The sequence below is a fragment of the Panthera tigris genome, chromosome D1 (genome assembly GCF_018350195.1).
Source record: "Panthera tigris isolate Pti1 chromosome D1, P.tigris_Pti1_mat1.1, whole genome shotgun sequence".
Classification (NCBI taxonomy): Eukaryota; Metazoa; Chordata; class Mammalia; order Carnivora; family Felidae; genus Panthera; species Panthera tigris.
This window is the reverse complement of record NC_056669.1, coordinates 69,270,509-69,286,709: the sequence shown is the minus strand read 5'-3', so window position 1 is coordinate 69,286,709 and position 16,201 is coordinate 69,270,509. Positions and strand designations below refer to the sequence as shown.

Below are 16,201 nucleotides of genomic sequence, written 5' to 3'. Positions count from 1 at the left end.
ATGCCCCTCAATTAGAATTTGCTTCATGTTTTTCTCATGATTAGACTAGGGATATGAGGTTTGGGGAGCAAAATCACAGAGGTAAAATGCCATTTTCATCACATAATATCAAGGGTACATTCTGTCAACATGACTTACACTATTGATGTTGACCTTGATCACCTGGTCAAAGGTAGTGTTCTTCAGGTTTCTCTACTATAGAGCTGCTTTTTTTCTACCTTTTTTTTTTTTTTTTAGTTTATTTATTTATTTATTTATTTAGAGTGTGTGTGTGAACGAGGGAGGGGCAGAGAGAGAGGATCCCAAGCAGGCTCTGGGCTGTCACTGCAGAGCCTGATGTGGGGCTCCATCCCATGAACCATGAGATCATGACCTGAGCAGAAATCAAGAGGCGGACGCTTAACCAGCTGAGCCACCCAGGCACCCCTCCTCCTTTCTATACTGTATTCTTTGGAAGAAGTCATTCCACACTTAAGGAATGGGGAGTTATGCTCCCTGTTGCAAACATTTTTTAAAGCAAATAACTTTGATGCATAAGTTGATTCTGTAAGATAAAGATGTATGTTATTGCCTGCCTTACCCAGAGTTCTTTTTAAGGAAAGCTGCCTCTATCCATAGCCCCTGCTAAATGGACAGCAGGCCACAGGATCATGATTGGGACAGAGATGACCATCTAACCTTCAGTATTTATTCTGGTCAAACTAAACAATTAAATTATTTTTGGTTCTGTTGGCATTCTGTATTATTTAATTGTCTCACATTTAAAAACCCACTGATTCTATTAAACAAAGACAAAGAACCCTTGGTTTATTTGATGTGTTGAAATCATACTTTCTGAAGAAAAGTTTCCCCAAGTTCTTGCTAACCTTTAAAACACTCCATTGAGTGAAGCCTACTTATTTCTTGTTCATGTCTTCAGTATTCAGTATTTCAGTATTTCTTTAGTCTTCAGTATTCTTTAATAGTAAGATTATGCAAATTGAAAGAAGAGTAAACAGTGTTATTAAAGTTCTCCATTGCTTAAAGGGACTTATTGAATAGATTAAAGAATTGAGAAATATATTCCCTTAAGAGTCTATTCTTTTTTCTTTTTTTTTTTTAATGTTTATTTGTTGAGAGAGAGAGAGAGAGAGAGAGAGAGAGACAGAGTGTGAGCAGGGGAGAGGCAGGAAGAGAGAGAGGGAGACACAGAATCTGAAGCAAGCTCCAGGCTCTGAGCTGTCAGCACAGAGCCCAACATGGAGCTCGAACTCAGGAAGGCAAGATCATGACCTGAGCTGAAGTCAGTTGCTTAACTGACTGAGGCACCCAGGCACCCCTAAGTGCCTGTTCTTAAAGGGACAATGTTGCTCATGAACAGGAAAAGAAATTCCATCTCAAAGTGGACAATGATTATGGCACTTGTCATATCTGTTTTTCAAATGGATTTCCCCCCTTGAAGAACTTGATTGTTTTACATAGATATTCCTAAATACTCATCCAGTAGGGAACAAGTGAAATTGTTATATGTAGTGACAAGGAAGGGAATCAAAATTGATGACAATATGTTTCTTTTTGTCAATGGACAACAATTTTAAGAGTCATTGATCAAGAGATGAGATGTAATCCTGAAGAATGGAAAATCAGTTCCTGCCATGAAAGATGAGATTATATGTTGCAAGAAATCAAATTGAAGAACAGTTTTACAGAGTTGTTGATTTTATTTCAGTACATGTTCAGGGTACCAGCTCACGTCATAATGTTGAGCATGTTTTCTCATGAATGTATGTTCAGTGCAAAAAAGGACAAAATAATTTGGATGTAGAAGCCATGCTACAATGTAATTGGAACATAAACTGTAACTGTAAGAAACTTTACTTAAAAATTCTGCAAGGATGCCTTGGTGGCTCAGTCGGTTAAGCATCCCACTCCTGATTTTGGCTCAGGTCATGATCTCACAATTTGTGAGATTGAGCCTGCATTGAGCTCTGTGCTGACAGCATGTAGTCTGCTTGGGGTTCTCTCTCACCCTCTCTCTGCTCCTCCTTTGCTCATTCTTTCTCTTGTTCTCTCTCAAAATAAATAAATAAAACATTTTAAAAAACTCTGAAAAACAGGAAATATTAAGAAAAAGTCAATTCAGGGAAATATAATTTTAAAAAGAGTTATGTAATTTAGATACTTATAATTTATTTTAGATAAACACAAATAATTTTTTAGTAGAAGTATGTTCCATACACTATTTTTCTTTTATTTCTGTGTACATATGCATAGATAACTAGAAATAGTTCAAATATAACAGGGTGTCCTGTGGCATTTTTTAAATTCTTTTTTCTGAAAAGACAATTTAACAAGAGATCTATCCTCTTAATAAAACTTTAAGTGTACAATTTATTATTATTAACTGATGTCTAGTGTTTTTATTTGCTGAATCTGATGATCCTAGTAATGCCAAGATCTGAACTCAGGTCTTCTGACTCCAAATCTATTGCTCTTTCCACTACGATCTTCCCTCTAGTTGATTTCATAAGCGACCCAACCACATGAATACGCTTGGAATGAAGTTTCATAGTGGCTTTTTTACACTTTATTGGTGCCCTAAACATCTAGAGAATTTCCATGCAGGGAAAATACAGAATCTCATCTTCATGCTTCTCTTTGCACCCACTAGAGCGTTCTTCAGGACGGTTTGTTGAGTTTGACCGTATGGAAGATTTTCTTCATTGTTGAAAGGCAATGTCAATAGCATTCTAGGTGTAGCCTTTAGAGAAGCTCTGTGATGCTTGAAATGTCCTTCATGAAGCTTAGAAAGGACACAGAAAGCTCCAAGTTAGAATTATATCACTTTAACAGGATTCATGAAAACAATGTTATTATTGCTAAATTTGTTTTTAATCAAGACCTCGTATGTAGTTGACAAAGTGCCTCATCTACATTATTCTATGTGATCCTTGTGATACTCTGTGGGGTAGCTTATGTTTATTTTTGTGCGGAAATTAAGGTTTTCATCCTGGGTTTTGCAACTAATAAGTGCTAGAGCTATGATCTTTGCTCTCATCTTCCATAGTCAGGTCCTGAGTGTTTCCACTGCACAGTATTGCCAGGTGGGTGTAAGAAGAATGTAGCTTCTGAGGCCACCTATTAGTTTGTTAACTTGTGTAGGAGTCCACTCTCCAATCACATTCAACACATTTTGTTCCCAACAATGCAAAGATATGATTAGTCTTAGTTTAAATTTTACTACAATTCCTTGTGCTATTAACAGATTCAGAGTGGATTTTATGAACATCATAGCTGCCTACTGCCTCCAAATTCTTTGCACTTCACAGGACCAGGCTGGCAGATCTTGGAGGCAGAGAGCAAATTGGGCCCAGGAGCTCAATATTCTCCATGTTTATTAATGGGGACTCCTGGAGTAAGGTGGACCCATCTGAGGGGAAAGGCAAGGAACACTTTCCCTTCAGAGTTAGTTTCATGTCCCAAAGAAGACATGCATCTTTTGAATGTCAATTACATGCAAAACACTTTTGCATATAATAGCTCATATCTGAAAGCCCATAACTCAGAGGAGGGAAGAAAGTATTCTACTTTGAGATGTGGAAATTGGGATCTGAAAAGTTAAGATGCTCTAACTTAAAAAAAAAAAAAAAAAAAAAAAAAAAAGGCCTAAATGTGAGACCTGAAACCATAAAACTAAAAGAAAACATAGGTAGTAATCTCTTGACCATCAACCTTAGCAACATATTTTTGTATATGTCTCTTGAGGCAAGGGAAGCAAAAGTAGAAATGAATTATTGGGATTACACCAAAATAAAAACCTTCTGCACAACAATGGAAACCATCAACAAAATAAAAAGGCATTTTTGGGAGAAGATATTTGTAAATGATATACCTGGTAAGGAATTAATATTCAAAATGTATAAAGAACCTATACAAGGGGCATATGAGTGACTTAACTGGTTAAGCATCCAACTTAAGCTCAGTTCATGATGTCACCATTTGTGGGTTCAGGCCCTATGTCGGCCTCTGTGCTGACAGCTCAGAGCCTGGAGCCTTCTTCAGATTCTGTGTCTCCCTCTCTCTCTGCCCCTCCCCCACTCATACTCTGTCTCTCTCAAAAAGAAATAAAACATTTTTTAAAAATTAAAAAAAAAAGTATACAACTCAACACCAAAAAACCCACAAATAACCCAATTAAAAATGGGCAGAGGATCTGAATAGACATTTTTCCAGAGAAGGCATTCAGATGACCAAAAGACACATGAAAAGATGCTCAGCACCACTAATCATCAGGGAAATGCAAATCAAACCACAATGAGATATCACTTAACACCAGTCAGAATAACTAAAATCAAAAAGACAAGAAATAACAAGCGTTGGTAAAGATGTAGAAAAAAGGAAATCCTCATACACTGTTGGTGGGAATGTAAATTGGTGCAGCAACTGTGGAAAATAGCAGGGAAGTTCCTTAAAAAATTAAAAATAAAAATACCATACAACCCAGTAATTCCATTACTGGGTATTTAAAGAAAATGAAAACACTAATTCAAAAAGATATTTGCAACCCTATGTTTATTGCAGCATTATTTACAGTGGCCATGATATGGAAGCAACCTAATTGTTCATCGATAGATAAATGAATAAAGGAGATGTGGTACACACACACACACACACACACACACACACACCACCCCCCCCACCACCACCACCATGTGCATACACACAATGGAATATTATTTGGCTTAAGGAAAGAATGAGATCTGGCTGTTTGCGACAACATGGGTGGACCTAGTAGATATTATGCTAGGTGAAATAAGTCAGAGAAAGACAAATACCATATGATTTCACTTATATGTGGAACCTAAAAAACAGAACAAATTAATAAGCAGAAATGGACGCATAAATGCAGAGAACAAATAAACTGGCAAATGCCAGAGGGGGGGAATGGGTGAAATAGGTGAAAGGGGATTAAGACATACATACTTCCAGTTCTAAAATAAATAAGTCATGGAGATGAAAAGTAAAGCTTAGAGCATATAGTCAGTAACATTCTAATAACATTGTATGGTGACAGATGGTGACTATACTTAGTGTGGTAAGTACTACATAATGTATAGAATTGGTCCAATCACTCTTTTGGGCACCCAAAACTAATATAACACTATATGTCAACTTATTTCAATAACAAAAAAAATTTTTTTTTAATTTTTTAACGTTTGATTTATTTTTGAGACAGGGAGAGACACAGCATGAACAGGGGAGGGTCAGAGAGAGAGGGAGACACAGAATCCGAAACAGGCTCCAGGCTCTGAGCTGTCAGCACAGAGCCCGACGCGGGGCTCCAACTCACAGACCACGAGATTGTGACCTGAGCCGAAGTCGGCCGCTTAACCGACTGAGCCACCCAGGCGCCCCAATAACAAAAAAATTTTTTAAAAGAACTCAGTAGCTCAATATCCCATAGAGCAGCTTAAAGCAAAAGAGTAAGTCAACTTTTCAGATACCATCTCATCCGTCTGGAATTAGGAGAACTGTGGCTGATTTCCTAGCCCTGGAAGTTTCTTCTTCATGCCAAGTCCCCAAAGTCTTACTAATTCTTATTTGTCAAACAGAAGGAAAAAGTATCTGTCTAAAATTAAACCTCCCATAATGCAAGAGAAAACACATGGCTCTTTTATTTTTCCCAAATGTGAGGAATACAGTATGTTGTCTGATCCCAGTTTCGGAGAACTTGAGAGTCCTAAGAAAGGCTGAGCTTTTCAAAGCAAAAAGCTGTGCTCAGCTTTTCTGTCAATGTGACATCAGCCTCTTGTGCCCACATAGCCCCTAGCCCTCCTATTTCTTAAATAATGTCCTTCTATCAAGTGACTGTGGTTCCAGACCCTGATGGTTCAGATAAACAATGTGCCAAGTCTTGGCAGCAATATCTTTTCTCTGTGGGAAGGTCAGATAGTCCTTTAAAAAATCTGAGAGACACAAAAATATTACTAATACATGCATGAATTTAGAAAGGACTGCAAGATAAAAACTTCTTGTCATACACACAAATACCTTCTACAACTTGTACCTAAGCTCCTTCTATGGGATCATCGCTCATCTCCCCCTCTCCTCCCACTTGCATATATTCAGTCTTCATGGCCTCCATGCTTTTGCATATGCTGTTCTCTCTGTTCTTTTTTCACCTTCTCTGGTGGAAAACTCCGTCATCCTTGAGAATATTTCAGCTTCTCAGTAAAATAGCTCCCATCAACTCTATGGAAATTTAGTTACTTCCCTATCTGCATTTTTATAAGCCTTTGTTCACATCTCTGTTATAACCTATTATATTATATGGTAATTATGTGTTAAATTTGAGGGCAGAGATCATATCTCAATCATCTAGTGCTCAGCATAGCTCCTAGCTGATAGTATATCCTCAAGGCATTTTTTAAACAAGTGAACATTGTCTAAACGGTTTGCTTAATTTGTAAGAAAAACTAATTTAGCAATATGGTTGTCTTCAATGAGACAATTTATTCTTATTTAATTGCAGTAGGAAGAACACAGTGAAAGTACTAACTGCATCACTCCTGGAAGGCTGTCAATGATGTCAAACTTCCCTGAAGAAGTGGAAAAATCTACAAATTTAAAATGTTAAACATGGCATTATAATAACAGTGAAAATGTGTTTATAAAATCATTCGCATTTCCAATTCTCTTTCCCCTCAACAGTGTATAACAAAAAAAATGATAAACAAACATCACATGGATACTTTGCATGAGAAGAGGTCTTCAAAAAACCAAAGTAATAGATTTTTATGGTCTGGTTTCATGGTTCAACCATCCGCTCGCTACATAGGAATCTCTATATTCTCCTTAAAAAAATCTCATGTAGCTTCTACTTGAACTCTTGCAGTGATGGGGGAACTCACTACTTAAGAAGATACTTGATTCTTTATTTTAATAATTAAAATATCCAGGTTGAGCTCAAATCTGCCTTCTTGTAATCTTTAACCATTAAACTCAGTCTTTCCTTCCTTAAACCACAGAAAACATTTCTTCTTCTGTGTGTTAGCCCCATAAAAAATTAAAAACATCTATATAGTCACCCCCACGTCTTTTCCAGACTTTTCCAATTTCATTCAACTGCTTCTCATTTGTCATGTTTTCCAACATTTTTAGCAACCCAGTTCAATCCTCTAGCCATGTTGCATTTTGTTTCTAGCACTTCCAAAATGGAGTCTGGACATACACTCCAGGTAAGATTTGCCCAGTAAAGAGGATTTCCCAGAGCAGGACTCATGCATATATCTCATTCTAGACTCTGTATAGGTACTGTCCAAACTTGGACTGGCTTGCACTTGAGGTAGAGTTGAACCTTGGCAATGGTTAGCAAGAAAGGGGATAATATGAAGCCTGGATAGGACCATAGCTAAGAGAAACAATCCAGTTCTGGGACTTTAGGTGGGAGTCAAGCTGCCTAAATGAGCCCTGGATATACCCAGGGCATTCAAGGGGTTTCGAACTGAGACCAGACTGTACCAATATTTGAAATCAGACAGGTGGCAGTACTATGCCTCTATTAGATTTGGAGTAGGCCCTTAGTCACCAACGGGGAGAACCTGAGAATCAAGACCCAACCCCTGGGCAAAGAGGCTGCAAAAGCTAGGCAAATTAAAGACTGGAATGCAAAGAAGGGTTTCATTTCTAGGGCGAAACTGAGGTAGTAAGAATCAAAATGGCTCTGGAGTCATAAAGACCTTTGTTGAATTCCATCTTCTCCACTTTCCAAACCCAGTTTCCTCATGTGAAAGCTGGGCTAATATCAGCATTTACTTTAAGGGATTGCTGCGAAGACTAAATGGGATAATACATATAAAGTCTGGCATATAGTTAGTGCTTATCAAATGTTTTCTGTGCAAATTAAAATGTATACATGAAATTTAAGTGAAATGAATTTTAAGATAATTTCACACTTGAAGCTTTAAAATTAATTACAAAGTGCATTTTCTCAAAATATTTTTAACACTTCCTTTAAGAAAAGCAGTATGTCTATTTTTTTTTTTTTTGAAATAGGAATAATATGGATTGGTTGAAAATGGATTCCAAAGTAAGAATAATATAATGTGATTCTTTACAACCCTCACAATAATTATACCAATAGTGTTATAACACTATATATATTGTTATATATAACACTATATGTTATAACAAATACACTTATTTTCAGATTTTACTTTCAAATAATAGCTTTACCATAAACCTTTGAAATCAGTCTTTCTTATAAATTCATTAATCCCGTCACAATTACACTTCAATATTTGTTAGAAATCTTTCCATAAACCCTTTTCCCAGCCCCACACTGTTTTCCTTTTAATATCCAATTATTTAAAATTTAAGAGGAATGGGCACCGCCCAGTGGGGGTGTGTGTGTGGCTTTGAACCTATCGTTACTATCCAGAGAATGGGGAGTGACATTATCTGTGACAACAAAAAAGCTTCTTTTGGTGAGTGGAAGACCTATATATAAAAGTCACACTTGAGGGTCTCTACAGTCTAATTCATCAGCTTTCACCAGTTCACTCAACTTTGAGAAAGTATCAGCTGTCAAGACACCTGAAAGATCTTGTCACAACTTTGTGTGGTGAGTAATATTTATATTTTCTTTTAAATTTCATTTGAGGTTTTTTGTCATTATGAAGTAATTATGTGATGTGTGCTATTTTCTGCAAATATGCTGCTTGTTCAAGGTAAGTTATTAAGGGAGAGTTTGAATTATGGTTAATATAAAAGAAATTTATGCTGCTAAAATGCTCTTGAATCATACATCTTTGTGATTAAAGTCTTTTGAGATGCTTTGTTTTTCTAAACTCATCTGAAATTACACAGAAAATAATTAAAATTTGGCATGATATGCTCTAATGGTTATCTTACTGAAATTTTGAAATAAAACAGCCTAGTGAGGAATGAGTAATTCTGATTTAAATAGCCGATACAAATTTGTGTTGTGTTAAAATTCATTTTAATGCAGAATATCCTTATCTAGATGGTTTGTTTTATGACTCGTGGAGAGCTCAATCTGTGTTACAGTTGGAGAAATTCAGTTTTACTCCTGGATATTTATTCCGTTTACATAAAGCCTTTTCAAAATTGCTATTCTGAAAACTGTATGTGAATTTTAAGGGTGTTTTACAACTGTCTTTTTTAAGCTTTTTCATGACATTCTTGTAAGAAGCTCTTCTCTCTATTAAGAATAAGGAAGCTGGGGCACCTGGGTGGCTCAGTCCGTTAAGCATCTGACTCTTGATTTTGGCTTAGGTCATGATCTCAGTTTGTGAGATTGAGCCCCGTGTTGGGCTCTGCGCTGACAGTGCAGAGCTTAAGATTCTCTCTCTCCCTTCCTCTCTCTGTCCTTCATGCTCTCTCTTTCTTTCTCTCAAAATAAACAAATAAACTTAAAATAATAATAATAATAAAGGAACAAGGAAGCCAAGGAGAGATGTCTTAAGTCACTAGGTGGATATGACAAAGCTAGGACCAAATCCCAATGCTGTAGCTACGGTGCCTGTTTCTAACATAAACCAACACTGAAGAATATTCATTTGTTGCTCCATCAGTAGTCTTATATTGCAGAGTAAAAATAAATGTGGATTATAATCTTTCATATGCTACTTCTAAATGATGCCGTTTCCCTTTAAAAATATGAGCACATAGCCATTCTGTGTATGTTAAAATGGAGAACATTAAGCGTTAAGAAAAAGCACTTCTGTAATAATAGGCTTTGCAATTATTGAAATGCAGATTAAGGTAAGACTGTTCTATTTTGAGATGAAAAGCTTTATGGGCAAAAGAGGAAAGTGCTAAAAATTATACTCAAACAAGAGTGTTAATAAAATAAGTCAAATAAGATAGACAAGCATTCCATATGGAGCCAAGGCTCTAACTCCATAAATAATTAATTAATGATTAGATGAATGATTAGATGATTTTAAAATACTTTGGCACATTCTTTTTAATGATAGAAGTGTGCATTAATTCATTAAAAATCTCTAAATCAGAGCCTATTCGTTTGATATTTATGACTATTATTGTAGTGCCTGAAATGAAGTTGACTTATGAGAAAAGAAACTTGCTTAGTAAATAGTGTTAGCAAGTTACCTAATTAAGAGAATTAGCCATTTTCAAGCAAATTATAAGCACTTAATCATAAGCAACATAAAACGTGGGAGGAAATTCTAAAAAGTAAGCCTTTTCAGTTCTCATGTGGCTTAAATTAATATATTAAAAATTGTACAAAACTCTTAAAAGATACTTAAGAAAGGAGAACTAATCTGACTAATTTCAGAGTCAAATTTTGTGTGTATACAATATGTACTAACGTATCTATAAAATAAAAGAGGCTGATTGTCAAAGTCTTTCATGAAAACCAATTCAATTACTTGGGATTGCTGTAACACTTTGTGCACTTGTATGGCTGTAAAGACAACTACTACAAATTTGATTGTACAGTTTGACACATTAAAAATATTTTTAAACGCTTCCATTTTCCTTTTCCTTTTAGTGAAGATGATGTCTGCGAAAGACATGGTTAAGGTCATGGTTGTCATGTTTGCAATTTGCTTTCTTGCAAAATCGGATGGGAAACCTGTTAAGTAAGTATTGTAAGCTGTTCTGCATGGTGAGGGCATGGGAGCTGGATTTTTAATGTTGGCTTTATGATTGGGAAGGGGGGAGCTAATGGAGTGGTCCTTCCCATTGCTGTTCCCTTCAGGAAGAGGTCTGTGAGTGAAATACAGTTTATGCATAACCTGGGCAAGCATCTGAGCTCCGTGGAGAGGGTAGAATGGCTGCGGAGGAAACTACAGGGTGTACACAACTTTGTTGCCCTCGGAGCTCCAATAGCTCACAGAGATGGTGGTTCCCAGAGGCCCCGAAAAAAGGAAGACAATGTCCCGGCTGAGAACCATCAAAAAAGTCTTGGAGAAGCAGACAAAGCTGATGTGGATGTGTTAATCAAAGCTAAATCCCAGTGAAGACAGAGCAGAGCACTGCTATATACAGGATAGGGCAACAAAATTACATGCTGCTAACATTCTCAAGCTTTGAAGATCACCAAATGCCAATATTTACGTCTAATCCATGGCTAGCCACGATAGCTGAAATTCTAATTGATTGTTTTGATTCTACTTTTATTCATGTAAGGCCTCTTTTAATTATTCCATTTCTGTTGTTTATTCTTTTTAAAGTATGTTATTGCATAATTTATAAAAGAATAAAATTGCACTTTGTAACCTCTCTCCCATCGTACACTGCAAAATAAAAATTTAATGATCATAATTTTAAATAAATGAAGTTAAATAGTTCTCATTTGTTATAAGAACGTTTTCAGGGCACCTGAAAGCTCAGTCGGTTAAACGTCTGACCATGGCTCAGGTCATGATCTCACAGTTCGTGGGTTCAAGCTCCGCGTTGGGCTCTGTGCTGACAGCTTAGAGCCTGGAGCCTGCTTTGGATTTGTGTGTCTCTCTCTGTCTCTCCTCTGCTCACGCTATCTGTCTCTTTCTCTCAAAATAAATAAATAAACATTAAAAAAATTTTAAGAACACTTTCTGGGGTTATGACTAATACCAAAGTGTTTAAATTGGTCATGAGTAGGAAGAATAATGCAAAATGTTTTTTTAATTATGTGTCTTACAGTCCCATATTTTGGACATCAACTTTTTAATATTACCAAAATACTAGGTCCTGGAATCCTTACTAGCTAGATACTATTGCTCTCTTCATTTCAGGAAATTAAATGCCTTGCAAGGAAAGGCAAAAAAGTGGTCTGAAACTTGAGAAAACATTTGTCTACACACAAACCCACTGATCATATTTCTAGACTGGACCCCAAATTGTAAAGAACAGAACTTTTGGGGGTACCTGACTGGCTCAATCAGTTAAGTGTCCGACTTTGGCTCAGGTCATGATCTCATGGTTTGTTGGTTCAAGCCCCACATCAGGCTCTGTGCTGACAGCCCAGAGCCTAGAGCCTGCTTCGATTCTGTGTCTCCCTCTCTCTCTGCCCCTACCCCACTCATGCTCTGTCTCTCTGTGTCTCTCAAAAATAAATAATAAACATTAAAAAAATTTAAAAATAATGAATAGAATGTTTGTATTTATTAGGACATGATTTCATTCATTTGTCATTTAACAAATATCAATTTAGTATCCTTTATTTGTCATGTACTAGATTAGACACTGGGCATAAACTGGCAAACAAAATGGACACAGTTTCTATCTTAATGAGGCCTACAATTTAGTATGCAAGACAGATATTAATTCACTATTAATTTTGATAAACACTATGAAAGAAAAATACAAGACACTCCAGAAGTGTAAAATACAGACCCTGGTTCTACTTAGATCAATGCTGTGCAACGGAACTTTCTGTGATGATGGCAATGTTCTATATTCTGTCTTGTCCAATACAGTGTCTACATGTGCACTTAAAATGTGCCTTGTGGGGGTGCCTGGCTGGCTCAGTCAATAGAACACACTACTCTTGATCTTGGGGTTGTGAGTTCAAGCCCGATGCTAGGTGTAGATATTACTAATAAAAATAAATAAATAATTAAAAAATAAAATATGCTTTATATCCCTGAGGACTAAGATCCCATACTGGCCTCAAACAGTTTGTGTTCTAAAGAAAACAGAGGTGTAAGCAAGTAATTACAGTGTTATAGGTGAAATGCAAAACACAATGATACACAGAGAAGGGAACAGATCTGCTTGATGTAGGGAAAAATTGAGATGGTTGAAATGGCAAGTAAATTTTGCAAGATGTACAAGAATATTAACAAATGTCTGGTATCCTGGTGGAAACAATCAGGCTTTGGTTGAAATGCAGAGAAGAGAAGCTACTTCCGTTAGTTTATAGAAAGGGATTCATTACAAAATCATTGAGAATGCTGATGAAAACAGACTCTATGTTAAACTTGGAGGAAAAACTCACAAAGTCACCAAGAGAGTTGTTCTGTCTTCTCATCTCAGCAACTGACTGATATTATCCTGAGACTGCCCTGATCAGGAGGCAGCTGCTTCCTATTGCTGTTCCAGAAACAAACTGTACCTGCCATGACCAACCACAGCAAAAAAAGATGGCAAGCCCTTTGCTTCTTGACCTCTATTGTGCCTTGTTGCTAGAATCTGGTAATACTAACACAATAAAATCAACCCCTTCCACAACAGGGCTTGCCAGCAGAAAGGGAAAAGTGACGGAATCACCTTACTTATGCCTGCCCCTTCTCCCAGGAGTGCATATGATTGGCTGAACCTAAACCTCTTCTAGAACCTTAGCAGCAGAGGTGTCTGGAGAATGCAGTTTTTCAATTTCCAGTTTACTATCTAATACAAGAATAAGCAGTAGAAGGTGGTGTGGATGGTGCCTCCAGCTCCCTGGTAGCATCCAGCCTCAACGAGTATTCTTAAATATGTCTCCTGATGGAACTGTGTGAGAATTTCCCTGGATGTTGACTCAGGGGTAGAATCCTGATACATAAACAAACTTTGCAAGACCCTGAATCACATGTACAGTTTCTATTCCCACCAGGAGAACTAGGCATTTCTGTCTATTTCCACCTACAATTGGAAGTATGCACATTTATGAGAAGTTGTGTCACATTGATGGTAAGTGGTAGCCCATTGTTTTAATTCACCTATCTCTGAATACTAGTGAGATTGAACTTCTCTCTACGAACTGACCACTTGGTCTTCCGAGTCCATGAGCTGTTTGTTTTTTTTTTTTTTTTCCTTAATATCCTTTGCCAGTTTTTAATTGATTTTCTGGCCCTGTTAATTCTGAGTTCTTTGCATATTCTAATATGAATTCCTTATTGGTTTTATTTTTGTTTTTTATTTTTTAGATGGGGGAGGGGCAGAGGGAGAGGGAGAGAGAATCCCAAAGCGGGCTTCCACGCTGAGCATGGAACCCGACGTGGGGCTCAATCTCATGACTGTGAGATCATGACCTGAGCCTAAATCAAGAGTCAGATGCTTAACCTACTGAACCACCCAGGTGCTTCTGTGTTTGGAGAGTCTTACTGAAGAAGTCTTTCCCCAACCCTAGGTCACAAATTATCTCTTATAACTACTTTAGTGTTTTACCTTTCACTTTTAAGTATTTCTTGTTTTGGAGTCTAATTTTGTGTAGGACAAAATATTATATTGGAACTTTATTATTTTTTATATGGACAGTTAGTGTTCTAAATACCATCTATCAGTGTGCCTGCGTGGCTCAGTCAGTTGAACATCCAACTCTTGATTTCGACTCACGTCATGATCCCAGGGTCGTGGGATTCTTTCTCTCCCTCTGCCCCTCTTCCCCACTCATGCTCTCTCTCTCTCTCTCTGTAAAAACAAACAAGCAAACAAACAAAACAAACAACAAACACCATCTATTAAACAATTATTTTCCCATAGCTTTGTAGATAATTTTAAAAATCACATTTTAAGTTCTCATGTAAGCATAGGTTTATTTACTTATTTATTTATTATTTCTGAGTAGTGAAAAAATGTTTTATTGCATTCTTTGAATCAACTTTCAGTCCCTGAAAGGTCAGTATCAGATGGGGTCCCACAAGTCCCTCTCCTCTGACTTCCTCTCACTGCTTAACTTAATCCTTGGATAATGTGTGTCTCTAAATATCTTTACCCCTATCATTCTCCTCTCCATGTGGCCCATACACCACAAACCTTCCTTCCCAAGTCTTCAGGGATTGGGCCTGTAAATATCCAACCTAGTCTGTGCAGAACTGGATAGAAACAAGTTCTTGGTTCCATTTGGAAGCAGCAGTTCATGGAAGTGGACCCAGGACGTGTTGGAGAAGAAACAACCTGCCCCTAAACAGTGGGTCTGTTTTGTCTAGTTCAACTTCATCCCAAGCAAAGCCCAGCATTTAGAATAGTCAGGTTTTAAAATCAGTGATTTACTTTTGCAGTTCTTATCCTAAAGCTTCCTTTTCAGCAAAACAAACATATAAACTCCTGGTACTATTAGAAAAGCTCAGGAGCGTATGATCTAACAGTTTCTGTCTGTTCTTCTTTTTGGACAGAGATCACATCTCCTTGAGAGGACGATGGCCAAATTGCAACGTCTGTAGCTCCTTGGCACAGATCTTCATGGGTTCTATGTTCTCACCCTCTCTTAGGATCCCAGGACAGAAAAGTGGATAAAGAGGTTCTGAGGTAGATATATTTATGGAGGTGCATGCATGGAAACCATGGATGGCATTGAAAAATGAAATGGCTTTCAGGTTACAAGCAGGAAAATTCCCACCTCTGCAAGTTTGGGTTCATGTGGATCCAAAGAATTAATTGAGGTATCCGATCCATAGGATTAAAGTCCTTTTTCCCCCTTTTTACAGCTTTATTGAGGTATAACTTACATAAAATTCACCTTCTGAAAGCAGTGTTATTTAGTATTTATAGAATCGTGCAACTATCATCCATATACCGTTTTAGAAGATTACCATCACTCCAGTAAATTTCCTTGAGCCCACTTGCAGTCAATCCTTGCTCCCACTCGAAACTCCCACAACCATGGATCAGCTTTGTGTCTTTCTAAGTTTGCCTTTTCTGGACATTTCATCTAAATGACTTACACAATTTGTAGTCTTTTGCATCTGACTTCTTTTCACTCGGCCTACAGGTTTCGAGATTTATCTATGTTGTAGTACATATCAGTAAGCCATTCCTTTTTATTGCCGAAGAGCGCTCCATTGTATGAATGTACCACATTTATCTATTCACCAGTTGATTATTTTTAGTTTTTGGCTACTGAGGATAATGTTGCTATGAGCAGCACATGTAGGTTTTTGTGTGGATATATATTTTTTTGTTTCTTTTGGGTAGATTCCTGGTGATGAGGGAGCGTGAGGCAGGCTGAGGGCAAAGCACAAGCTAGCACTCTCCCCCCAGGTGGGACATGTGTGATATTCCTCGGACACTCCCGGCTACCCCAAAACAAGAAAGGGCAAAAAACAAATGGTTAAACTGATAGGAGTCTCCACCAGTTTAGCTGAAAAAGGCAATCCCATCAACAGCCTAAAGTCCAGGAACTCCCTACTGTCTCAATGTTAATGCTTTGCTAATGGGAAAACAATTTTAGCTTGACAACAGTCGGCCTCCAGTAAGTCTTTAGCATGTGAAAGTCTTTTTGGAAACTCCCTCTTGACTTTATCTCCCCTGACTCCATAAAACGGTC

At 37.3% G+C, this 16,201-nt stretch overlaps 2 protein-coding genes across 2 annotated transcripts in view; both read left to right on the top strand.

Moving 5' to 3' along the window:
• The window catches only part of LOC122231493 (nascent polypeptide-associated complex subunit alpha, muscle-specific form-like), a 120,133-nt gene extending 113,256 nt beyond the window's left edge, over positions 1-6,877 (top strand). The window contains exon 6 of the mRNA XM_042959614.1: positions 6,512-6,877. Coding sequence (XP_042815548.1) covers positions 6,512-6,566 — 55 coding nt within the window. The 3' untranslated portion in view covers positions 6,567-6,877. The remainder of the gene's footprint in view (positions 1-6,511) is intronic.
• A 3,642-nt stretch (positions 6,878-10,519) lies between these two features.
• Positions 10,520-11,157, top strand: PTH (parathyroid hormone). Its single transcript, XM_007083229.3, has 2 exons — positions 10,520-10,610; positions 10,730-11,157. Exons 1-2 carry the CDS (start codon positions 10,525-10,527, stop codon positions 10,989-10,991), a joined length of 348 nt encoding a protein of 115 aa, XP_007083291.2. The 5' UTR covers positions 10,520-10,524; the 3' UTR covers positions 10,992-11,157.
• The last annotated feature ends 5,044 nt before the right edge of the window (positions 11,158-16,201 follow it).

Coding starts and splice junctions, on each gene's coding strand:
- PTH (XM_007083229.3), top strand. CDS start 10,525: ATGATGTCTGCGAAAGACATGGTTAAGGTCATGGTTGTCATGTTTGCA. Junction 10,611..10,729: donor TCGGATGGGAAACCTGTTAA/GTAAGTATTGTA, acceptor TGTTCCCTTCAG/GAAGAGGTCTGTGAGTGAAA.